General features: G+C 32.1%; 1 protein-coding gene across 5 annotated transcripts; it reads right to left on the reverse strand.

The window, feature by feature from the left end:
- Positions 1-279: 279 nt before the first annotated feature.
- Positions 280-14833, reverse strand: LOC148611736 (uncharacterized). 5 transcript variants are annotated; one of them, XM_088592587.1, is made up of 8 exons: positions 14543-14680; positions 13680-13739; positions 12497-12804; positions 10099-10233; positions 9633-9731; positions 9007-9246; positions 5598-6236; positions 280-2659 (listed from the first exon to the last, which is right to left on the reverse strand). In XM_088592587.1, exons 3-6 carry the CDS (start codon positions 12573-12575, stop codon positions 9215-9217), a joined length of 345 nt encoding a protein of 114 aa, XP_088448713.1. In that variant the 5' UTR covers positions 12576-12804; positions 13680-13739; positions 14543-14680; the 3' UTR covers positions 280-2659; positions 5598-6236; positions 9007-9214. The 5 variants fall into 5 exon arrangements, with proteins under 5 accessions (XP_088448713.1, XP_088448715.1, XP_088448714.1 ...); XM_088592589.1 differs by lacking the exons at positions 13680-13739; positions 14543-14680 and adding an exon at positions 14742-14833; XM_088592588.1 differs by lacking the exons at positions 13680-13739; positions 14543-14680 and adding an exon at positions 14717-14819.
- Between the last annotated feature and the right edge of the window lie 11901 nt (positions 14834-26734).

Here is a 26734-nt window from a genome sequence, read left to right on the forward strand (position 1 = left end):
TTTATAATTGAATTTCATGAATTTACAAAATTATTTGAAACTACTTCAATCGAATATTCAGCTCATTTTATGAGCAGGTTTATTCTAGAAAAGCCGAGGATAATAACCCTTCCGGTGCATCTAAACCATTCTCCAATTCTTCCATCGTTTAGATAACGCAAAAATAAAACACTCATCATTCTGAATGCACCCAAACTAAACATGCACATATAGAAAACCGCTAAAATAAGCCGACGCCGAAATTTCCCAATTTACGGTACTGATATTGTCTGAAAACAAAATTTACATTTAGGAACATCGTTGAAACTATCTTGTAAATTAACAAAATGTTATAATGAACTGTATTAAAAAGGCTGATATTTTCACAATACAAGTTTGTATCAGTTGATAAAAGATTGTTTACAGTTGATGGGTTTGACAAGAAAACTACGTCAGCTTTAAAATAACAATCACTTTCAAGTTATTTTTAACTGGAGGCAAATGCTAGTATTCGAATGAATACCGGTACTTTCCTCACAATAGATGTAATATTCCGATATTCCGCATGCATGTGGAGACGTAGAAGGTAAACATTTTTCCTTCAGATGACTTCCATCCAGTGGGTGTCTATATATTATAACTATATAGATTTATTTTCTTTGTTTTTATGGCACTTACGATACAAATTTTATGCGAAGATATTAGTGGGACGGAGGGACTGCTAGATCTTTAATGAGTCACTACAGATGGCAGAAGATGCTATACTTTTAATTCATGTTTGTTTTTTTTTGTTTATAGGATTTATACAAACTGTCTGTGGTCATCATGGTCGTTTTAAAGTGAAATCGTAGTAAGGATGTTTTTTAGCGTGGTAGCATTATGGTATGGACGTAGTCAAAATGTGATCGAACAAGTCCTAGTAGAGTCGTGCTGTGACCATGATGAGAGCGAAATGCCAGCTTAGTAAGGTCTTAAGTGAAGATTTAAGTATGCGCGTACCTCGATTTCAACACGTTGATACCCGACTACACTACGCTTTTCTCGTGGTCTTTATACGTTGCCAGTACGTCCATATTTCACCACAACCTCACTACGAATGTTTTACGCGATCTAAGTATATGTAGCGTGGTCGTAACAGCGCACGTTTATCACAATCCCACTACACTCTCCACGATCAGACAATGACCCAACTACGATCGGTCGCGACGTCTTTAAAAATGGCTTTTTTCTTTTGGTTTTGTTTTTGTTTTTTTTTTTTGGGTGGGGTAGTTTTTTTTTCATTAATTTGACCTGAATGTAAAATGCACAGGTATGAAATAAATATTAGTTTGATATTTATATTTCCTTCGCAGTTTAAAAAGTAAAGTTGTTAATTAGCTTATGGTCTTAGAATAGTAACTAGTATAATTTACGATCCTTTAAGATAAACATTCGAATTAATAAGAGTTAACTTTACCCTACTTAATTTGAGAATCATGCCAAGCATTAAATAATGCATATGTTATATGTTACAGGTAAATACACAATATCTAAAAGCCTGAAAAATCAAAGTACTGAGGTACTGAATCAAGAAAGACCTCGAAGTAATTAAAAATATTCATGTAACCAAATTGTAAGCTACATAAACCGATCAAAACTTAGTCCTTTCAAAGAATAACCATTTGTTTTAATGCATTGTATATTTATACAGTCTGTTTATCAATATATATTTTTGGGTCTTCTAATGTGTTATTGCTTTTGGTATTCCTGGCTGTACACGTACGTTGATGTCCTCAAATTTCCTAATACTTAAATCAGCATTTCTTACAAACTATGAATTCCACAGAGAATGATCACTGCATGACTTTCAATATTCGATGAATTTTCAAAGTAAGATTGGACCGACACCTTGAAATTTGGGTTTGGAGATGCATGAAGTAGAAATGAATTCTGCATACCGTAGGAAGTTGAACAAAGGCCCAATCTCAAGGGATAAATGCGCAAAAATCTTTCCTTTGCTTGTAATAAATTAAAACTAAAATTTGTCATTGTCATTGTTGTCTAGATTAGGCTATGGTATGGAGAATAAATGATTACCTTTCTCTGGGAATTTTTCTGTTCAAACAAGGATAAAAACTCTTGTTGTAAAAAATACTATGTAGTTTAAAGATCATCAAACTAAAAACAACTTTGAAGAATTTAAGATTCCAATTAAGTTGGAAAGTCAATGGTATGTGGTGAATACAGGGAATATGATGTCTTAATCACACATGCACTTTGAGTATAAATCCATCTTTTTTTTTCTCCAAAACAAAAAAGTTACTAGTGAATCCATACCTCATGAATACCATTTTTTCATGATGAATCACTATTTGCTGAGTGTTTCTTACCTGTCTGCCTTCAATAATGCATGTGCATTTCTTTCACTTTTTTCTGCATAATTGTCTCACAAATATGTATAAGATTAAAATTCAAGTAACTCTTATGTTTTGCAAATATACAAGTGCTAATATTTTTTTATATTTTTTTATCAAGAGATGTCGGCATACACATTTACAGCTTCTTCATGCTATACATACATGTACCAGACTTGAGAATCATGAACTTTGTTTCATGCTTAAATAGTGTCCCAGCACAGAAATTGTCTGTTTTACTTTTGCTTTCTTCTCACTTATCTATTGAAACTTCTAAGTGATAACCACTGAAAAGAAATCAAGGAAAAAAATCATAACAGTGTCTCATATATACAAAATGTTACAATGTAAATTCATGAAAATATACAGGTATTTTAACCATATGATATGGCGAAACCTCTTATTGTTGGGAAATATTGTTACATGTACATATAATTTCGTGCAAATCAGACAAAAATAAAGGTTGGGTGGTTATAATAGTACCAGATTTTTACTGCTTTTTAAACCACCTGGTCAATATTCCCAAAGTGATCAGTACTGGTCGATTGAAATTTTCAAAGAATATTTCTGTCATTATTCATAGTTTTCGCCCTACATTAAAAATGTTAATATAGTATATATCTACAATATTTCAGTGTTCTAAGGTTTTATTCTTTTAATATTTCTCCCAGCTGTATTAATTAAGAAAAAAAAGATTGATTTCTCTGAAATAATTCAAATTTATTTAAAATAACATAACAAACTTTACAAAAATGTACAGTGCATTGCATGAGCACATCTTTGTTTCAATAACTATTAATAACAGGTAACATACATGTAAGTAAGAGTAGAACAGGTTACTTTTCACCTGTCATTGTTAAAACAACATCCCCGCATAACCAGATAAATCATAAAAAGTGGTTTGAAGTGATGAGTTTAAAAGTCATTTCATTTACCAGACAAAAACCTTCTAAATACAGAAAATGGAAAGCTTGCTAAGGATATTGCTTTAGGCTTCTTCTTCCATATATGATTTTAGCTACCTGCTGATTTATAATGATATTTGGACCCCCCATTTCAAAATCTTTGGATCAATCCCTGAATGTTGATTTATCTATGAGCAATTAATGTCACATTGTAAAGTAAAAAATAAATTAGATACATGTATTACTATATTACAAATATCACAATTTCATGCATGAAATCTTTGATTGATACTGTGCTGTCTGTCTATGGCAGTAACCATAGAGTACATGCGCATTTATTTTTGTAGTTTTCAGTCTAAATTTCTTGTTCACAGACACACAAATGTAAACTACAAATTTTGCTAAGAAATATGACTTCACTGTTCTACACTAGCAATAAAAACAGTATACCTATCACCTGTGTACATACAAAGTATATGAATAAATAATGTAAAATAACAAACATCAAACAAAAACAAACAAACAAACAACAAACAACAAAAAACAAACAAACCATAATAAAACAAAACTAAAAAAACAAACTCAATTATGAAAATGACCTCATGGAAAAGTACGAAAATAAATTCTGTCTATTTTATCCATTCTTGTGTTTACATGTTGTAGAAAATAGCTGAAGGCATTAAACGAAAAGAAAACATAATCCAGGTCTAAAAGAAATGATCATGTACCTAACAGCTATAGACTTCTTAATTTGTTTTTATACAAGTCTTGATATACAATTTTAAACCAGTGAAGGATGGTGAGATATTTGAAGTAAAATCAAATTGCTTACATCCTTTTTTATTCTTGTTTGGGTAATATCACCAATTATAAAGTTCTTCTTTGTAACAGCAATACTTATTTCATTACATAGAAACCAGGCGTCTACTTCTTGAAAAAAGATATTGAACCATATCACAATTCAACAAAATTGGTCTACAGTTTCAACTTCATATTGTCACAATATGCATCGTTTATTACATTGATTTTATGTAAAAAAAATATTTTTGCTAGTATATGAAGATTAATTCTATAATGAAGCCATTGTCGCTACACTAGAAAAAGTAGTAATTACTCTGTTTTCTTTGAACACCTTAAATATCTGCGTAACTGACTCCCGAATCAGAGGTATGAGGAAATGCGTCTCAAAAGATCTCTTACCAAATTATTTTTTACATAACAGCCCTTGGTTAAAAAATACTCAGTTTCTTCTGAAATAATGAGTAATGATTGTTTTTGTTACTTGTTCTTTGTCCTGATGTGACCGCTGATTTACCGATTATGACGCAATAGCATGTAATTGCCGCTGGTTCATTGGAGGTTTAGCACTGTAAAACCTAGATTTAACCCACCATTTCGTTTTAATTGCCTGTTTCAAGTTACGATTCTTGTTCCTAATCAAAACTTTTTGCATGTCTCTTGTTACTTTTGAATATTTAAGGGTCAACTTAATTTCGATATTGTTGTACACGTGTTTCAGAACGTAGATTCGAATCAACTGCATTACAATACAATTTTTAGGAAAATCTTTGACCAAAAATTAATTATATAGGAGCAGAAGTACTTAAAACTAAAACTATCGAAATAGGTGGCCAAATCCTTTCCCGTGGGGTTCCACCATGTGTAATACAAAAAAGAAACCTCAGTGTTATAAGTATTTTTAATTTGTTATACAGCAGATTTGGATAAATCTGAAGCTATTGGATTGGTGAATAACCTCTCGGGTACCTTTGGTCCACAGTAGTGGCATCGACCTAGTGTTTATTCAATACAAAATTCCAATCATATATACTGCAAATCCTGGAGATTTATTTGTTTTTTTTATTTTAAAAAAAATAATTTTACCAACTTCAAATACAGTTATCTCACCTTCCAAATGTTATTTTATATCTTTAGAAAATCAATTAAAATTCAAATCTCTGAGATCTTCAAAAAGACAGTTTTCATCAGAGTTGTCCAAATTTTAATCTCTAGATTAATAAAGGTTCTTGAAACAAAACCTTTGTTTCAGAAAAAAATATCAAAGCGGTTTTCTATGAATGTCCCACCATCGCTTTGATTTTTTAGTATCATATTGTAGGCAAAATAACTAGATTCTAAACCACAAAAATATTTACTAGAATTTTTATCTTCCTAGACCCATTTTGTGCTTGATTTTATTACTAATAGAAATTATTTTTTAAACTAGAGTTCAAAACAGCACTTTAATTTTGAAAGGTTACACATAATGCCTCTACTTTGCAAATTAATTATATATCATACTCTCAAATATACAACCTACTTGAGTTATATCCCTTCCCTAGTTTGTAATTAATGTGGTCATGGATTTCATGCTCAGCTGATATCCGTTGTACGTCCTGTTATAATTGTCACAGTTAAAGTATCACACTATTTCAAACTTTCCACTGTCCTGAAGTATGTTGATTAATTTCATGTTTCGTTTTATTACATCATCCACAAATTTGATGTAGTGTTTCTATTCTTTTTTGAACCGCATTGCACTTCTTTTTTTCATTTCATTGTAAGTGAACTTGGCTAATACTCCCCTGGTATACAATGTACTGCTACAGCGTCATGTTACTGGAGTTCAAATTTCAACATTTTTTTGTGAGATTAAAGACATTAATATTGTTCTTTCTGAAGTATTGTTTATCAAAATTGCTTATATTGCTGATTTCAATTGTCAATGTTTTAGTATTTGACACCTCGTGTGAGGTATACCGTGGCTTTAAAGCAGTCAATCTTTTCCCTTCCAGTTTGCTGTATATAACCCTTTTACAGTTTCATTCATTTCAGTTTTGAATTTACTGAACTGTCAATTGAATTTCTTCCATAGAAGACTCAAACTTACTGAAGTCCATTTACTACTTCAGAAACCATATCTGCCAGGTCAGAGGATTTGACAAGATCTTCTGTTTTCCTGAAAAGATTCCTCGTATATTGATAAATTATGCAATCCAAATTTGATTTCATCAAAGTCAAGAAATTCAGAAAAATCGAAACTGATGTGTAATGTCTCAAAGTGAGTACTCTTACTAGCGGATTTATCTCCCTTAGCTCACAGCAACTCTTGAACAGTTTTATGGTGGCTTTTCTGACTAGAATGCCTTCTTGAGGAATTCTGTGAAGTGTTAGAACTCTCTGAAGGCATGCTGTGTTGTTGATTAATTTTTTATAGAAATATGCAATGCTAGTAGAATGCAATATCTAAAAACAAAAAAAATCACTGGATTATTCACTACTTGTCCTCTTTTTTCATCCATATATCCATATAAATGATGGAATTTTTAATCGACAACAAATTTGTCCAGTGTGGTGGACGTGTTTTTCAACTAACGGTCGGCATTCCAATGGGAACAAATTGTGCTCCTTTACTTGCTGACCTATTCCTTCACTCTTATGATGCCGACATTATAGCTGATCTGATCAGAAAGAAAAAATATCGTTTGGCTAGATCCTTTAATCTCAGTTTCCGCTATCTATATGACGTATTATCTTTAAACAATCCTAATTTTGGGGATTTGAAAAATCGCATCTACCCCAAAGAACTTGAGATAAAGGATACTACAGACACTGTAAAGTCAGCCTCATATCTTGACCTACACTTAGAAATCGATGGTAAAGGAAAACTATTGACCAAACTTTACCACAAACGTGATGGGTTTTCATTCAGAATTGTCAACTTTCCTTTCATCTAAGGCAACATCCCTTCGCCTCCTGAGTATGAAGTGTTCATATCACTCATACGTTATGTTATGCCACAGCTTGCCGAAACTACGCAGACTTTTTGTATTGCGCTAAAACTCTAACAAATAGGCTTCTGGAACAGGGTTATGTTGCTACAAGATTGAAGTCATCACTACAGAAGTTTTATGGCCGTCATCATGAACTCGTGGATCGTTATGGTGTATCCATCAGCATCATGAAAACTGATTTATTCAACGGGTCATAGTTTTCCTTTCCTCGTTTGTCCATCCCGGACTTGACTTTTTATGAGCAACTCGGCGGGTGTTTCGAGAAAAGCTTACCCTACCGGTGCACCTGGTCCATGTCCTAGTTTTTAGTGGAGTCCGAGTTGCTCATTTACTTTTGTTACTTTGTATGTATGATTTTAGTTACTTTATGTTCTTTGTTGTGTATGTCTGTTTTCCATGTCTTGTCTTTGTCCCTGGAATACATTCTTTTGATTACCACTATAACCTTGGTTCCCTTGATTACTCTATCCTAAGAAAATATTTTAACTATCATTTGTTTGCCAAATGTTTAGTGTGTTCAACCCGTGGTCACCTTTATCCGACACTCCAACTTAATACAAAATGTTTATTCGGAAATAGAACTTGAACTTGCCGAATTTAATTTCTGAAAGATGCAGAATTTTATAGGAAGTGGGGAGGGCTATATAGAATTCCGAGGAAAGTGGAAATATTTGAGTAGTACGATTTCATGCAAAAACATCCAAATTTAAGAGGCGGAAGGGGATCCGCGTCTGCTCTCTATGGATTTGCGCGTTCATAGATAATTTTTTCAACTCGTTTGATTATGTTTTAAATGAGTAACATTTTGCAGGTAGTCCAAATCTCTATCAGGGACCAAGAAACATGTCAATAAAAAACTTTTACGACAAAGGAGAAGTCAAAGTAAGAGTGTGGCTGGCGTCGGATCTACCACAGGCAGTCATAACAACATCAGTTCAAATGCAAAGTAAGCCGTTTATAAAGAATACACGTACTTTTATAATAATTTAATTTATTTAAATCGTTATACATTCGTAAAAAGTACTGAAATGACAATATTTATACAAGTATTAGTTAACAAAATGTAAACATTTACATGATCTATATCTTTTGTATGGCTTTCAAAAATGGAATCAAACAAACTATATCAGCTGAAAAAAATATCTATCAGAATATGCTAGAATATCCGCCATGACAAATACCGAATACTTAACGGTCAAAATATTCAAAAGGAATCACAGATAAAGATTTAACAACTTGTGAAAGTTGAATATCGCAAAATCTCAACTCTCCTTATCTAACTTCAACATCATAACATTTGAAATAAATAACTCGAGTTTATGTTTTGCGATCTATCTTCAACTTTCACACATTATGTAACCTATAAATAATAAGTACGTACTGAAACTTCTTGGCTATATCATAGAATCAGAGTACAAGGAAGTACACCATAATCTTACAGAGTACCCAGACATGATTGCTGTACAAACTTTCCTTAGTAACGGTAACGTCTCGGATGAACAAGGTTTGTAGATGTACAAAAATACTAATATTGTGAAAAACTATACAACCAAACTGTCTAAGTAAGTATCCAAATTTATAAAGGTATTAACTACAAACATGGTAGCTTTATATATATATAAATTTGATAAGCAACTATAACTATTTGTTTGCTTTTGCTAACGAGGATCTATTTCAAGTATTAATAGATTTTTGATAAAGTGAAAACCAAACTCAAACTGAAACGTAAGTAGGGAAATATGTATCGAATTTCATTGTTTTAGACTTGATCTAAATAACAATCAGAACGATCGAGTATGCTCATGAATGTACAATGCAGTTTAGGAATTTTAAGTGAATACAAAGAAAATTGAATTTTTTTGTATTCTACAAAATGTATTCAATTGTAGCATCATACTAAAATTTTCTATATATGGCTTAACTGAAAAAAGTTACCTTGTCCATAGAGCTGCAGCAAAATTTATACGGTAAACATCGACATCCCTTTACATTAATATCTAGATTGTGCCAGTTTTCAAAACTGTAATGCGATATGGAAGCACGAGGGAAGTCTTGCAATGAACAAGAAATGATTTTTCGGAGCAATTGATGTTTTCTGTTTTTGTAGATTTAAACTGTTCATTTTCGTGTGAACGTTTTGGTTTCAATTGTTTTGTGTTTCTTGAGATCCGTTTGCTGTCAAATATAGAAAGACATTATTAATCAGATTTAAAGAAAATGTTTTCCCCTAGTCGTATGTTAATAAGTTGAAAAAGTGCCGCAAATCTCTCATAGTTCTTTTTTATTAAAAAGTAACAAAGTATGCACATCTACTACTCAAATGAAAATAAAGTTTGGAAAAAAAACGACAAATGGATCCAGCAAAGTTACATTCACAAAGTCTTCTATGATTCAGAAATGTGAAATGTTTTCTAAGAAGTCATATACACCCCTACAAAAGTATTCGAATCAAAATTACGGTATAGTGTACACATCTCCACTTGCTGACAACAAATCAAACCAAAAACAGAGCAAAATTTGCTATATTTTCATAATATTAATATTTTTGTACATCTACAAACCTTGCCCATCCGAGACGTTACCGTCATCAAGGAAAGTCTGTACTGCAATCATGTCTGGGTACTCTGTAAGATTATGGCGTACTTCCTTGTACTCTGATTCTATGATATAGCCAAGAAGTTTCAGTACGTACTTGGTATTTATAGGTTACATAATGTGTGAAAGTTGAAGATCGCAAAATATAAACTCGAGTTATTTATTTCAAATGTCATAATGTTGAAGTTAGATAAGGAGAGTTGAGATTTTTCGATATTCAACTTTCACGATTTATTAAATCTTTATCTGTGATTCCTTTTGTATATTTTGGCCGCTAGATATTCGGTATTTGTCATGGCGGATATTCTAGCATATTCTGATAGATATTTTTTTTTTTTTTTTTTTAGCTTATATAGTTTGTTCGATTCCTTTTTTTTAACCCATACAAAAGATATAGATCATGTAAATGTTTACATTTTGTTAACGGCTTACTTTGCATTTGAACTGATGTTGTTATGACTGCTTGTGGTAGATCCGACGCCAGCCACACTCTTACTTTGACTTCTCCTTTGTCGTAAAAGTTTTTTATTGACATGTTTCTTGGTCCCTGATAGATATTTGGACTACCTGCAAAATGTTACCCATTTAAAACATAATCAAACGACTTTAAAAAGTTATCTATCAACGCGCAAATTCATATAGAGCAGACCCCGATCTCCTTCCGCTTCTTAAATCTGGATGTTTTTCCATGAAATCGTGCTACTCAAATATTTCCACTTTGCTCGGACTTTAATTCTATATAGTCCTCCCCACTTTCTATAAAATTCTGGACCCTTCTTTCAAAAATTAAATTCGGAAAGTTCAAGTTCTATTTCCGAATAAATATTTTGTATTGAGTTGGAGTGTCAGATTAAGATTAGATTGTCACTAAAAATTTGGCAAAAAAAAAGATAGTTAAAATTTGTCTTAGGAGATAGAAATATGGATGATAAAAGAGGACAAGTAGTGAATAATCCAGTGATGTGATTTTTTTTTTCGATTAGATATTTGAAAATATTGCATTCTACTAGCATTGCACATTTCTATGAAAAAAATAATAATCAACAACGCAGCATGCCTTCAGAGAGTTCTAACACAGAATTCCTCAAGAAGGCATTCTAGTCAAAGAAGTCACCATAAAACTTTTCAAGAATTGCTGTCAGCTAAGGGAGATAAATCCGCTAGTAAGAGTACGCTCTCTGAGACATCAGACATCAGTTTCGATTTTTCTGAAATTCTTGACTTTGATGAAATCACATTTGGATTGCATAATTTATCAATATACGAGGAACCTTTTCAGGAAAACTGAAGGTCTTGTCAAATCCTCTGACCTGGCAGATATGGTTTCTATGGAATTCAGTAAATTTGAGTCTTCTAAGGAAGAAAATCATTTGACAGCTCAGTAAATTCAAAACTGAAATGAATGAAACTGTAAAAGGGTTATATATATAAATTGTATTATAATGCAGCTGATTCGAATCTACGCTCTGAAACACGTGTACAACAATATCGAAATTAAGTTGACCTTGAAACATTCAAAAGTAACAAGAGACATGCAAAAAGTTTTGATTAGGAACAAGAATCGTAACTTGAAACAGGCAATAAAAACGAAATGGTGGGTTAAATCTAGGTTTAACAGTACTAAACCTCCCTCTGTTATTGCGGCGTGAATGAACCAGCGGTGCTTAAATGGCAATTACATGCTATTGCGTCATATTCGGTAAATCAGCGGTCACATCAGGACAAAGAACAAATAATAAAAACAATCTTTACTCATTATTTCAGAAGGAACTGAGTATTTTTTAACCAAGGGCTGTTTTATAAAAAAAATAATTTTGTAAGAAAACTTTTGAGACTCATTTCCTCATACCACTGATTCGGGAGTCAGTTACGCAGATATTTAAGGCATTCAAAGAAAACAGAGTAGTGACTACTTGCTCTAGTGTAGCGACAATGGCTTCAATATAGAATTAATCTTTACATACTTGCAACAAATATGTTTTTACATAAAATCAATGTAATAAATGGTGCATATTGTGACAATATGAAGTTGAAACTGTAGACCAATTTTGTTGAATTGTGATAAGGTTCAATATCTTTAAAAGAAGTAGACTCCTGGTTTCTATGTAATGACATAACTATTGCAGTTACAAAGAAGAACTTGATAATTGGTGATATTACCCAAACAAGAATAAAAAAAGGATTTAACAATTTAAGTTTACTTCAAATATCTCACCATCCTTCACTGGTTTAAAATTGTAAATCAAGACTTGTATTAAAAAAATAAGAAGTCTATAGCTGTTAGGCACATGATCATTTCTTTTCTTTTTTATGCCTTCAACTATTTTCTACAACATGTACACACAAGAATGGATTATTATTATGGTTTGATTATTTTTTGTTTATTTGTTTGTTTGCTTGGTTTTTTGTTTGTTTTTTGTATTTTGTTTGTTTGTTTGTTTGTTTCCTTTGTTTTGTTTTGTTATTTTTTGTATACTCTTATCTTATTGTGATTTGCAAGTTACCATGCACTTTATTTAATGTGATTTTTTTTAAAAATCTAGCAAGTTAAGTATCAAATGATGTTAATGATCAAGAGTTTTGAACATGGTCACATAAATCTGTTTTATTTTCATTGTGATATTGACATCAATAATGCATTATCTATCTGCATATGAATTATTTGTGATTAACTCTGATTTTATGGATCATTCGACACTTCACAAAACTGTACTCATAGGTCCTAAATCATCGCGTAAATCTTACCTGAATACTCTTACTTTGTAAAGCCATACTTTTATGAAGAATTAAACTAAGATAAAATTATTTTGAATGTCAAATAATGACATACCTGTATAAGCAATGCCCCCAGTAGCATAATTGTTGTTCTTCAAAGGAAACGTCATTACTACGTCATTTTTGTTGTACATGTAGACAACACCTCCGTACGACTTCTTGTAATCATCATCAGTATGAGAAGACCCCAAACCAGTGAAGACGTAATCTTTGCCATTGTCTTTTACCTTAATTTGAACATCAACCTTTATTGGATATTCACCAAGTTTATGTTCCACCTTCAACGACCTAAAATGCTTATCCTGGGCTCTAATGCCAACCCAGTTACTTTCAAACTTGGCTTAAGAATCGTTTTCGGAAATTCTGTAAAGAGATATTAAAATATGTACAACAGCATGTTAATCTATTTGTTAAATAGTTTGTTTAATATTTGATATTAATGCTGCTGTTGAGAGGTTACTCCTTGAAACACGTATACAGCATATCGAAATTTACAATATATAAAACTGCTATTTTTTGTATTTAAGAACCACTGGGTCGATACCACTGCTGTTGGACCTGAGGTCCCCGAGGGTATTCACCAACCCAGTAGTCACATTTTATCTACCCTATTTATGAAATATGAAATCTTGCAGTATTCCAAATTTAAAAATACGTAAAACATCGAGGATTCATTTCTTGCATCGCATATGGTAGAACCTCTTGGTGACGGATTTGGCTTCCTCTTTCGATAGATTTGTTTATGAGTACTTCTTGTATACAACTAATATTTTGATTATGATCTTCCTACATATTTGATTTTAATGCTGCTGATGAGAGGTAACTCCTTGAAACACGTGTATAGCATATCGAAATTTACAATAGATAAAACTGGTATTTTTTGTATTTAAATAGTTTGTGAGTATTTTCAGATACCGTGAAAAATTAAATATAAAATTTCATTGTACAAATAGAGTACACAATCAACGGGAATGCAGAAATATACCTATCTAATAGTTTTTAATGAGGAACCTTGAACTAATTTACCTGAACCATTCCATTAGAAGGATTTGTGAAAACGACTAGACCAAATATGAGAACTTTGGCTTTGTACTGACTAATTTGTCGTTTTGCTTTTTCATTGGAAAAAAAACAACCATACATAAAACAAGAATAGATATTGTGAATGTATCAAAAACACAAAACCTCCAACGGGATGAAAAATGTATATTGCAACTTTCGATATCGATTAAATTTACCTGTCGCTGTAATTGCTGTATTGCCTTGCCCAAAAACAATTTCGTATCCACAACAAAGATCTTTTAAAAAGTAAAAATGCAATATCAGCACATAACTTGGAAAAAAACAGTTTTACTCTGGAGGAAATGTTTATACACGGCAGAAAAAAAAGCAAAGAATATAAAAATGAGAACAGATGAAGATAACGTAACATAAAACATAAAATGAGAAAGCAAAATGCCTCTTGCATGCCACCGGTCATGTTGATTGCTTATGATCATGACCAGTGAATAAAGTTAAATAATTATTATATACAGACCCCATTTATCATTACTATACAAAGCAGTGACCTGTCCAAAAGGTACTGGGTGTTTTGCATCCCTCTTTATTTGGAAAATGGTACCGATTTTTGGCAAAAAGTAATCAAGGGAACCAAGGTTATAACGGTAATCAAAAGAATGTAATCCAGGGACAAAGACCAGACATGGAAAACAGACATACACAACAAAGAACATAAAGTAACTAAAATCATAAATATAAAGTAACAAAAGCAAAATGTGGACAAAAATGAGCAACAATAGCTTTGACATCCTTACCCCTTTTCAAAATCCATGTATCCTCCAGAAAGCAGTTGGTGTGATCATTACAACCCCATTCGTAATAAATGCTCAAAATATTATGGCATGTATGAACATAGTAAATAAATACGTCAAAAACGATTTAATTTTATCGAATTTAGTTCTGTTCACCAAAACTTGATTTGATACATTAAATGTTTTCAAAGATATACTAGTACGTTTAAACATTTGCTGTCTCGTGCTGATATATTTATCTCATAAACATATTTTCGTACGAAAATTATTGTTAAATATGCCATTCTTACCTTTTGTTGATGTAACAACAAACATTAAAACCAAGATCGGAATAATTATTTCATTATGCATTCTACCTTTTACTTCCTTGTTTGAATTTATGATAGATCGTTCGTTCTCTTATCTCTTTTATTTGATTTCTTACTTTTATGAACAATACATTTCAACTCGTTGTTCATACTTACAAGAGGTAACAGTATGATTGCTTACATGTGACATGACGTGACCCAAGTGAAATTGTTACAAAATATATAAAAACAAAACTGACGGCCCCTGTGTACGCTTCGCTTTTCCGGTATTCGTGTTTGTTTTATCATAATCGAAATAACTAATGCATGTCGGGTTGTGTGTGTGTTTACTTTTTATTTTTAATCCGGTGAACATATTTTGCTTGCGTTAGAAAATCAGCACAATGGTACCTACCGAGCTTAACATAACCATACATGTAGAGTTCTATGTATAAGGTCTACATTACTGCTAGCCTAAATTACAACGCGTAATCTCTGATGTTAATTTAAAATTGTACATTAGTTCACACGAGCATATTTTTTGAATTATTCGTTGATCAATTTGTATCTTTTCAATCTTCTTCTCTTTACATTAATATTGCTCCATAAGTATTTATATATGTCTAGGTATTTTTGTTTTGTCTCTTGTTTAATGTGTTTGTCGCAATTGTATTTGCTCAATTTTGATGTAAGACATTTGAGTTGTAATCATCACTTTTAACGTATTTACATCACCCATATTTTAAAAGAGATTGAATTTAGTCGGAATTAAATGGACACATTTTCATAAAACTTAATGTCACAAACCTTCATTATATGTAATTTTAAATTATTCAGAAAATTGTAAGTGCCAAAATCTTATTATTTAGTGCCTCCAAAAATATTGCAACTTAGTTCATACTTGCAAAAGTTCACGGAGTATTTGTTTACAGAAATGTTATTATTACGAAATATATATAAAGACATTTACTATTATAAATGGAAAAAAAATGAATTCCATGTCTTAACGGATTGACAACACACTGATCTTAATCGTGTTAACTCACTTGCAATGTGACGTGTGCTTTTTGCGAAGAACATACTGCACTATCTGAATTGCCCATCTGTTATGATAGGTATTTAGACATATTCCTATCTTTTTTTTAAATCCCAATGCTTAGGTTTATAGATTGGCATGTGACTATTTTTTTTATAATGAAATAATGAATTCACAATAGAAAAAAAACTGTGTTACTTCTACATCTATTGTTTCATTCAACTCACAAAATTTCCGAATTGCTCATTTACTCATTTACTTTTGTTACTTTGTATGTATTATGTTAGTTACTTTATGTTCTTTGTTGTGACTGTCTATTTCCTAAGTCTGGTCTTTGTCCCTGGAGTACATTCATGTGGTTTCCGTTAAAATCTTGGTTCCCTTGATTACCCCTTGGGAAATTAAAGTAGTATATAACGAGTGTTTGATATTTTTGTGCATGTTCTTCACATTCATTATTTACATATAACTTAACATAAAAGATTTCGTGTCCTGTATATGTAAAGAAGAAAAAATTTGCGTATCAAACATTAATCTGAATTTCAGTTTGTTCTTGTTTACGGAAATGGGACATATTAACTTTCGATAACACAACACCGAGAATTGACAAATGTTATTGCAATAACCAATAATGGAACGCTTTGAAATTATATATACATGTACTATTTGGCAGGCAATGAATATGTGGATATTTAGTTTATAATCACATGATTCGTCTTGCAAGAAAATCCAAAACAATTTATCAAATCTGGCTTTGCCCATCATTGACGACCGACCGTGTGGTGACCTGAAGAAGTTTAATTGTTCGTTGCTTGGCATTTGGTGGATTACTATCTTATTGACAATCAGGGACAATGACCAGACATGGAAAACAGACATTCACAACAAAGAACATAAAGTAACTAAAATCATACATACAAAGTAACAAAAGCAAATGAGCAACTCGGACTCCACTAAAAACTGGGAGCATGGACCAGGTGCACCGGTATGGTAAGCGTCCTCTGCTTTTCTAGTAACACCCCCCGAGTTGCTCATAAAAAGTCAAGTCCGGGGTAGACAAACGAGGAAAGGAAAACTATGAACTGTTGAATAAATCAGTTTTCATGGTGCTGATGGATACACCATAACGATCCACGAGTTCATGATGACGACCACAAAACTTCTGTAATGATGACTTCAATCTAATAGCAACATAACCCTGTTCCAGAAGCCTACTTGTTAGAGTTCTAGCGCGATACAAAAAGTCTGCGTAGTTTCGGCAAGCTCTAGCATAATGTATGAGTTGTGATATTAACACTCCATAAGCAGGTGCTAAAGGGATGTTGCCACAGATGGAAAACAAAACTTGATCTTGGTTGGCATTTAATATCTATAAATACTAAGTCACTTGTTCTGAATAAAAGGGCAGTGTTGACAACATGTTTGAAATTAAATAAAATTTGAACGAAATTGAAACAAGTTATTTCTTCACGTACATTTCACTTTCATTATTGATGTTATCAATATATCTAAATCTGAAAAGTTATTTTTTATGATGTGAAATAAATTGTTAGGGTATAGCAATACTTCGTAAATGTTTCGAAGTATAATATCATTCCCAGTTACAATGATTAACACGTCAACTCCGATAAGCTAAGTCTTTTTATTTCCTCTTTTATGTCATGTTTATCCGACCATTGCCCATTAGACACTAAAACAATAAACGTGGATGATTTTTGTCAGAACTTAATATCATACCACCAGTTCTTACATATTTTAGAGCGTGTGATGTATTTTTATGAGAATAAAAACGATTTTTGCCGACTTGATAGAGAACACTTATCATTGTGTGCCCATCAGTAAACAACGTTACACTGAATACTACTTAAGGTTCTTCAGAATATTGTAAAAGGCTTATCTTATATCCTTTTTTTAGGCTGTCGTTTTACAAATAAGTCGATCTATGGACTTCTATCTTGTCAAATAATCTTCCCTGGTTTGGTTCCTAGATGAGTCTAGCATAATTATAATATTGGCTTGATTATTGACAATGCGCTCTAAAAACAAAAAAAAGATGTTTGCTAAGTTATGATCTCATGTAATGAATAAATATAAAATATATTGTTTTGTATTTTTTGTGTTGTTTTAAGTTATAACATGTCGGGTATTTTACCGTGTTTTTTAATGAACATACTGGAAAGAGTTTGTCTCTTCTAGACGGTATTCAAATACCACATACAACCTTAAAGCTATATGTATCTAGTAAAACATGAACGAAAAGACGATGACATTTGTTTCTCATATGTTTTAAATTATTCAACAGAAGTTATGGCAAAGGATGCCAAATGCATTATAGGAATGACTGTTATATGATTCGGTCCATAAAGAAATTACCTCAATCACGTGTTGCGCACTAAATAACCTGAGTAGCAGGTTTTTACAAGTTTTCACCACGTTCATGAGGTTATTTCAATTAAACCAAAAGAAATGATAGTCACTCCTTATAATTAAATTTCAGACGAGTAAATCCTAAAAAAGGTTGATGACATCATAGTCATTACGAAATTCGGTTTATCAGAAAGCGTGTTACTTTAGAAATTAAATTACTATGACATAAATCTGTTTTTGTTCCGTTTAGAATAAAACCCTCTCGGTGCATCGGACAAACTTATACCGTATTAATTCTACATTTTTTTTTTTTTTTTGGCTTTTGTACGATTTACATTACATTTGCTCTTATTATTATTGCCTCTAGCTTCAGATAGCAACTAAACCATGGTTTACCATTTCCATTTCCGTATTCTTAAAAAAGATAAATTGAATAAAATAAGTTCGAAATCAAAACTTACCTGGACAGTTTGTCTGTAACGTTTCACTAAGTATTAAGCTGTAAAGTCTATGAACGCTTTCGGAACATTGCAGAGCTGATTCATATTTAGAATACATACCAGATATAGACAGCAATTGCTGTAGAAACAGTCTCCTACTCCCACGGTTATTATACAACCACCATTACTCCTTATATTGGATGCCGTTTTTATTGCTTCATGTCTATCAGATGACATGCCATTATATACTAGCACTATAAACTGTATTACACCATCTCCTCGTGCACCAAGAGAACAATTTCTTAAAACCTTTAAAGTTTATACATGTACATTTCTCATAATGATACATGCCATGACTGACGAGAAGAAATTTCCACAAATCTTATTCATTTTCAGTGACACGAGAGTGGTATATTAACTATAATTTGTTGACCGTTCAAATATCAAGTGATTTGTCAACAGAAACTCTAGAATTCAAGATAAATTAAGAAAGATTATGAAGTATAATAGGTTCTTACATGATTCTCTATTGAAGATCTGGGATTTCTTCAACGAGTATGGGAAATTCCGTCTTTTGACGAGTGGAGCGCAGACTAATAGTTTCTAACACGAGTCTCTATTAAAGATCTAGGATTTCTTCCACGAGTGTTATCAATTCGGTCTTTTGACGAGTGGAGCGCAGTGAATTTTTCACACGAGTGGAAGAAATCCTGGATCTTCAACAGATGACGAGGATAAGAACGTATTTCTTCCGTTTTACAGGCAAAAGCTGAAGAATTACAAAAGGTCAATGAGTAAATTGCATGTACATGTGTACATGTGTCGTATTAACAACACAAGATTATCAGTAATCACCCCGAAAATTCCGTTATATAGTAATTCATTTTTTTTTTTTTTTTTTTTTGTATATTTAAAATATATTAACATACATTGCCAACATTCGGAAGATGTTGGTCACTAATATGTCTTCATTTTACTATTTTGTTTGATTTTGAAAATTGTATTCGTTTTAAATCTTTTACTGAGGATTTAATTACCTTTGTTGTCGCGGCTTTTCATGCATTTATGTCATATTAATTTACCCAGAGCAATAGCGAGGGATTAAATAGCGACTTAAATGGTCAGCCCGTGGTAAAACAATGCATATGATAAAATAGAGTTCCCGTGATTTATTTCGATCCTAATAAAACTAGTTTCTTCATATTTTTACACGCAGCCTAGGAGTTGCACGAAATTATGGTTATGTGCTAATCACTCCGTTCCATGGCTCTGATCTAATGAGCTTTGACCCACGTCATATTAAAATAGAACTTTTATCACTCTTCAACAAAAACAAAGTGATGCTCGTAATTTTTTTATATGTTTGTATGTTCGTTTGTTTGTTGTTTTCTTTTTTCTTTTTGTTTTGTCAGATTTTTGTTTTGTTTTTGTTTGTATTTGTTATGGTTTGTTTGTTGATTTTGATAAGGTATGTTTCTACTTGTTCATATTGCTGGGTTAAGTTTGCTCCTGAAAGCATGTAACTGAATGTTTGACGATCATAATGAAAATAATTTATTTTGGACAACTAGTGTAATCTTAAATATAAATTTTGAGATAACCATACACCAATCCATAACAGTGTCCATTATGATCAGTTTCTAACACTGAACCTGTAAAGAATCACACAGGTTCGTTACTTCAATTGTTTATCAATTATTATTATTTTTTATTTTTTTATTATTATTATTATCATTATTATTGTTATCAATTATGGTTATTATTATAATTATTATTATTATTATTATTATTATTATTATTATTCAATGAAGTTTTATCTTCAAAACTAATCCCTTTCGTTGTTCTAATGAAATGAAAGTAACAAAGAATTTTATTTATATATATATATATATCGGGAGTTCATACAATTGTTCTGAATGTGGCTTGTTAAATTATTTGTACTTCAACAGCGTTATCCTACATCGGATATAAAATTAAATAATGAGCCAAAATATGTTTTAAACGATAAATCTTATGTTTCGTTATATTCAAATTATCTTATCATTGTATGATGAAATGTCAGGAAAGGACCCAAGATTATGGTAAACTTTTTATAGCTAGATGCTAAAGTAAAAAAAGTAACTTCATTTCAAATCGTCAGTGGAATATAACGTGTGCTAGTTTTCAGCCAAACAGCAGTATTTAATGGGGTACTTTGTACATATATTTGAAATTAACCACGTGACATGGATTCTCTAGCAAAGTAAACACAGGAAATAATGTACATGAGTAAGTTGCTAAGGGAAAACACATAGATTTTTTCATAATACAAATTGTCAATAAAATTACCAATAGCATGACCAATACTAGTTTTTATACAAATCACCTCGCATTTGAACTGATCTATCAATGGCTGCTGGTGGTAAATCAGACACCAACCATACTCTATCTTTAACTTCTCCGCTAAGGAAAAGCTATTTATAGTCACGTTTCTTGGTCCCTTATACAAATTGGGTTCACCTAGAAAAATGTTTGGATTTCATGCAAGGATGGGAAAATATGGAGATTTTTTTTTACGTTATCTTAAGATATTTACACATATTTTTCTAGCTTTTTAAACTTCAAAAACAGGAATAATGCGGCTACTTTATCATAAAGTAAAAGGAAAAATACCTGTATATGCAATGCCTCCAGATGCATAATTATTGTTTACTAAGGGAAATGGCATCATGTCGTCGTACTTGTTGTATATATAGACAACACCTCCATAATGTGTGCTAGAATCATCATCAGAATGAGAAGATCCTACACCAGTGAAGACGTTATATTGCCATTGCTTTTTACTTTCACTTGTACGTCAACTTTAACGGGGTATTCACCCAGTTTATGCTCAATTTTCAACGTCCTAGATGAAGGACCTTGTGCTCTGATGCTGTACCAATTACTCTCAAAGCTTGGTTTCAAGATAGATTTCGGAACACATGTAAAAGAAAAAAATCTTTTCAACCTGTCTTTTCTTACAGTTAAAGTCAATTTTTTGTGATGCCAATTAGTGAAAATTGTCATAATTGTAAGCGGTATCAAAGACGATTATTTATCGGAGTATTAAATTCAATTCGGAATAGGAGAATGTTATTGGAAATAAACATTATTAAAGTGATAACTGTATGAATAAAAAGAAAAGTGGTTCACAAATGCTTATTTCTTTTTTTTTTTTTTTTTTTTTTTTTTTTTTTTTTTTTTTTTTTTTTTTTTTTTTTTTTGATCTATGATCTCGAAGTCTCAAACTTAAATCTTAAAGTTTAATTAATCGAATGTAAGAGTGATGAAAATGTGAAAACGCAATTTTATTTCGAGTATATCCTCGTATAGCATAGATAATAACTTGCATGTAAACAAAGATGTTTTAATTGCAGAATATTAAGAAAAATATTGTCAAAATTCATTATATCTTCCAAGACTGTAGGTAGATTATAATGAGATATGATTTCATATTATTATAGTAATTTAATACTGATTAATGTAGTCGTATTAATTTTCATAGATTCAGTCAAGTAAATCTATATTCACGGGTATCGAATTCGCGAATTTCAAAAATGATTAGCGTTACACGGTGTTCAATATCATATTTGAGGGTACTGTCTTCCGCGCATTTCTTCACAATGCGAATATAGCAAAAATAATACGTCTTCTGTATAAGATATGGTTTAAACACATCTAAATATGACATATTTACATTCCGTACTCGTGTTTATTGGTAATGGTGAAATTTTGGGTAATACAATTGTCAAACTGCCTTGTTAAACACATGTAAACAGAAGATAACAAAAAGGGGTATCATATAAAAACGTTAAGAAGAACGCGAAAGAGTGGAATATATTGTTGACGCGCGTTATGCTGACGTTGCAATCACTTTAAGGGTCAATGCAACACGAACACATGGAAGGACCCGTCCGCTCTCGGGCTAGTCTCAACAGTTTGAAAAACGCGCTTACGTTTTCCAATCTCAATGGAAATATAGAGTTAATCGCTTATACTGTGTTTCTTGAACAGTAATATGTGGCAATATACGTAATGAATCGATTTCTCTTTTAATAGGAGATCAGATACGTTCAACTGTGACATTATTGTTTTCACAATTTTGACGCCAGTGTCATTGAAAGTGGGCAAGTTGGTGGTAGTATAGTAATGAACTTATTGTGAACATATAGACGTGAAAGTGAGGTCGTTTTACTTAATTACGATTTCAAAACGAAACATATAAGCATTTATTTTGCCATATATCGTGAGGCGCGGTAACAACCATATTACTTAGCAAATTAATGCAAGAAATGTCATTGTTTATTTTGGTTAGCAATTATCTGATGCCTTAAATGTTGAGTGGAACACCTTTCCGGAAAGGCCTCCTCGTTATCAGCATTAGATTAGTTGATGCATTGTAGATATACAGCCGTCATTAGTTGGGCATACATGTAACCAATATTTAGCTTAAGCTTAGATAAAACTGTCTTGTGCATTCCTTTCAAAATGTGTCAAGTTAAATGAAAATTATTCTGATTAAAATGTATATGCAAAGCTTTGTCTATATCATTCTATGTGCTCCTTTACTTGCTGACCTTTTCCTTCACTCTTATGAGGCTGACTTTATAGCTGATCTAATCCGAAAGAAAGAATATCGTTTAACAAGATCCTTTTATCTCAGTTTCCGCTATATAGATGACGTATTATCTTTAAACAATCCGAATTTCGGGGATTTGATACATCGCATCTACCCCAAAGAACTTGAGATAAAGGATATTACAGACACTGTGAAGTCAGCCTCATATCTTGACCTACACTTAGAAATCGATGGTAAAGGAAAACTATTGACCAAACTTTACGACAAACGTGTTTTTTCATTCAAAATTGTAAACTTTCCTTTTATCTGTGGCAAAATCCCTTCAGCACCTGCGTATGGAGTGTTCATATCACAATTCATACATTATGCCAGAGCTTGCCGAAATTACGCAGACTTTTTGTATCACGCTAGAACTCTAACAAATAGGCTTCTGAAACAAGGTTATGTTGCTACAAAATTGAAGTAATCACTACAGAAGTTTTATGGTCGTCATCATGAACTCGTGGATCGTTATGGTGTATCCATCTGCACCATGATAACTGATTTATTATTTTATGAGTAACTCGGCGGGTGTTTCTAGAAAAGCAGAGGACGCTAACCCTACCGATGCACCTGGTCCATGCTCACAGTTTTTAGTGGAGTCCGTATTGCTCATTTGCTTATGTTACTTTGTATGTATGACTTTAGTTACTTTATGTTCTTTGTTGTGTATGTCTGTTTTCCATGTCTGGTGTTTGTCCCTGGATTACATTCGTTTTTCATGGCGCAGAAGGATACACCGTAACGATCCACGATTTCATGATCACGAAGAAATAAACGCCTCACGACTTGGTGGTCTACGAAAAATGTGGTCTTTTCAAGTGAAGTAGAGTTGCTGGTTTGATTCCCGGCTGAATCGTAAAACGACTTTGGCAGTCCGAAAATCAGGAAATTCGGCACAGTCATTACAAGATCAAGTTTTTTCCGTGAAATGTGTCACTAGATAAAAACAAACTCGTCATCAAAGTATCACACAGTCTGCACAATTTTCGCATTTTAAAATACAATAAACTGTTTTCTGTCGCTTTAGGAACCTTGCAGAAGTGATTCATATATTATATTACAAGATACAAATAGTAGTTTACTGTAAAAAAAGAGTATCTTACTCCCACAGAGATTATAACACCACCATTATTCCGTATATTTGATGTAGTTTTTATTGCGTCATTTCGGTTAGTTGACAAATCATCATATATCAGCAAAACCAGCTATATTATACCATCTCCTCTGGCACCGAGAGAACAATTTTTTTAAAACCTACGTAAGTATAATATAAAAGATAAATAACTTTGGTGCAACTGCTATATTACCTACTTTAATTAAGTACTTCTCTGTCTAAGAATCAGGCAAAATGTATATAAGGTGTGGCACATGAAGAAAAAATACACCGAGATTTTAATGCATTATTAAGTATTTATACCTCATAACCTCAAGAAATTTAAAAAGTTTGTAAAGTTTGCTCTTTTAAGATATTGATAGGTCAAATTTAATTTAAATGCACTCTGGAAAAAAAACCGGAAAATTTTCCCGAACTTTTTCTTTATATAAGCCGTCAAAAAATATATACGTCACCAAAGCTTCAGGGTAAATTTGAATAGCTTTTCAGTTGTTTACCAGATGTATTTGAAAATGTTGAGGCAAAGAAGACAAAATTGAGAAAAATGATGTGCCACTCATTGCCTGATCCTTACACAGAACGATACTTAAGTACAAATATCTTTTATAACATATTTAACTTAGATAAGACGAAAATCGCACGGACAATACAACCGTTTATTTCAAATGTTATGCCAATTTACAAAGTATTCAAAAGAAAGTACTAAAGATTGTTGTAGACAAATTCAACGGACAGACTACTAAGGCATAAATAACGTTCTAAAGTCACAATACAAAAATAAGATACACACTACAAAGTCATACGGAAATACCAACCGTAGAAATTTCATTTGGCACTGGCAGACATGAAAAGGTTGGGTTTTTTTTTCGAAAGAATAATACTTAAACGAAAAAGTGAAGAAAAAACATCAAATACTCACTTTTTCCCCTAAAATAAGAGCAGATGTCGTATGTTTTGACCCGTTTAACCTTTAATGGTCCCAAAGGCACCAACAGAATGTATGACCAAGGATTAAATAATTCATAGAACTCATTAAAGTTAAAACAAACTTTTGAGTAAAAGTCATAATATATAGCAGCAAGATGAAAATAATTAATTCCTATTGTTAATTTGCTGACTTAACTCTGAAGAAATAACCATGACTTTGCCCAGCTGGTTCAACATACTGTCAGAGGTGTCAACAATGAACACCAAGACTGTAAATTCTGGTATGCACGTAGTAGGTTATGAAACCGTTAAAAAGCAGTTATCTAGAATTACCAAAAACATGGCGATAAAAACTAGAACTTAATTTGATGATATAATTGTCCGTTTATGCGAGTTAATCATACCCAAGAAACTGCAATTTCTGAGTGATGATTGTGTCATCTTCAGAGACAATTTTTAAATTTTCACCCTTTCATCTAATTTCAGGAGCAGGATTCTTGCAAAAACAACATAATTCAGAAAATGACAATCTATTTCAATGCTCAATTTGCGTTTTTCAAAAGTCTCTGCTAACGTGATCCAGGGATATCTTTCTTGATTTGGACTACTAATAAAGTCGTTTTAAAAATCATTAACAAACATTTTGGGTCAAGTTGATGGAGACACTCAAAATTGAAATAAGGTAAAAAAAAAAGTGCCCAGAAGGGACAAAAGTAATGACGAAACTAAAACAAAAATAAGAAATATACCGAGTTGGCGAACTGTAAATGAAATTGTATTGTACATATTTGTTAACTTACACTTAGCTGATTTTAATCGAATGAACTGTATGTGTTTATGCATTCATAAAATTAATATTTAAAACTGGTTCGCAAATCTCATTTAGCAATTTACGTAATAAAATGAAATAAGGGTATCGTTTCTATAGGCTAATATATTATGTAGGTGTGATCATTGTGTCGAATTAGATGAAGTAAGATTTCCAACAAAGGATTATTTAGTGTTGAATTCTAATTGGAATCTGTAATTGGACATGATTCAACAATGAAGAGTTTCACTAATTATAAATCTCTTTATCTTACCAGAAGAAATAATAAATTGACACATCAACGACAGCGACATCGCCAAATTGCATATTCTGATTTGAACCGAATTACTTCCGATGAAAACTAGATATCCATGCGTATGATTGGTTTCAATAGTAGACCTTCTGTGGCAGTGTAAAGAAATAGAAAGTCTCCAAAAATCATATATCCAGTAGCCAGAGAGACCCTATAGTATTAAATTCCATAACTACATTGTTCCCATCTCCTTCGTGAAGTTTCACCTGTCAATGATATTACAAAACTCATATAATCTTAACTGTATAATAATTGGCATTTTTTTTTAAGTACTTGGATACTTTTAAATACTGGTAACTTATTTCAAAGCATTCAGGTACTTACTGCAGTGAAACAGTTCAAGTGTCCACGAAAAATGTTTTCTGTTTTCCCTTCCCCAATGAGACCGGCAACCAGGTTGTCGTGTGTTGGTGGGTTATGTCCCTTTAAAAAAACTTGCTAAAATGATCGGATCGTCTAAGGTATGATTTTGAAACAAAGTACAAGATTTGGTACCAGTGTATCTAATTAATATGACAAATAAATTATGGATGTTCTACATTTTTCACTGC

Source organism: Perna viridis, chromosome 7, assembly GCF_037379345.1.
Source record: "Perna viridis isolate PV_CMFRI_1.1 ecotype Kerala chromosome 7, ASM3737934v1, whole genome shotgun sequence".
NCBI classification, from domain to species: domain Eukaryota; kingdom Metazoa; phylum Mollusca; class Bivalvia; order Mytilida; family Mytilidae; genus Perna; species Perna viridis.

Coding starts and splice junctions, on each gene's coding strand:
- LOC148611736 (XM_088592589.1), bottom strand. CDS start 12,575: ATGTACAACAAAAATGACGTAGTAATGACGTTTCCTTTGAAGAACAAC. Junction 10,234..12,496: donor TGGGGGCATTGCTTATACAG/GTATGTCATTAT, acceptor AACATTTTGCAG/GTAGTCCAAATATCTATCAG. Junction 9,247..9,632: donor TAACGTCTCGGATGGGCAAG/GTTTGTAGATGT, acceptor TATATTTGACAG/CAAACGGATCTCAAGAAACA.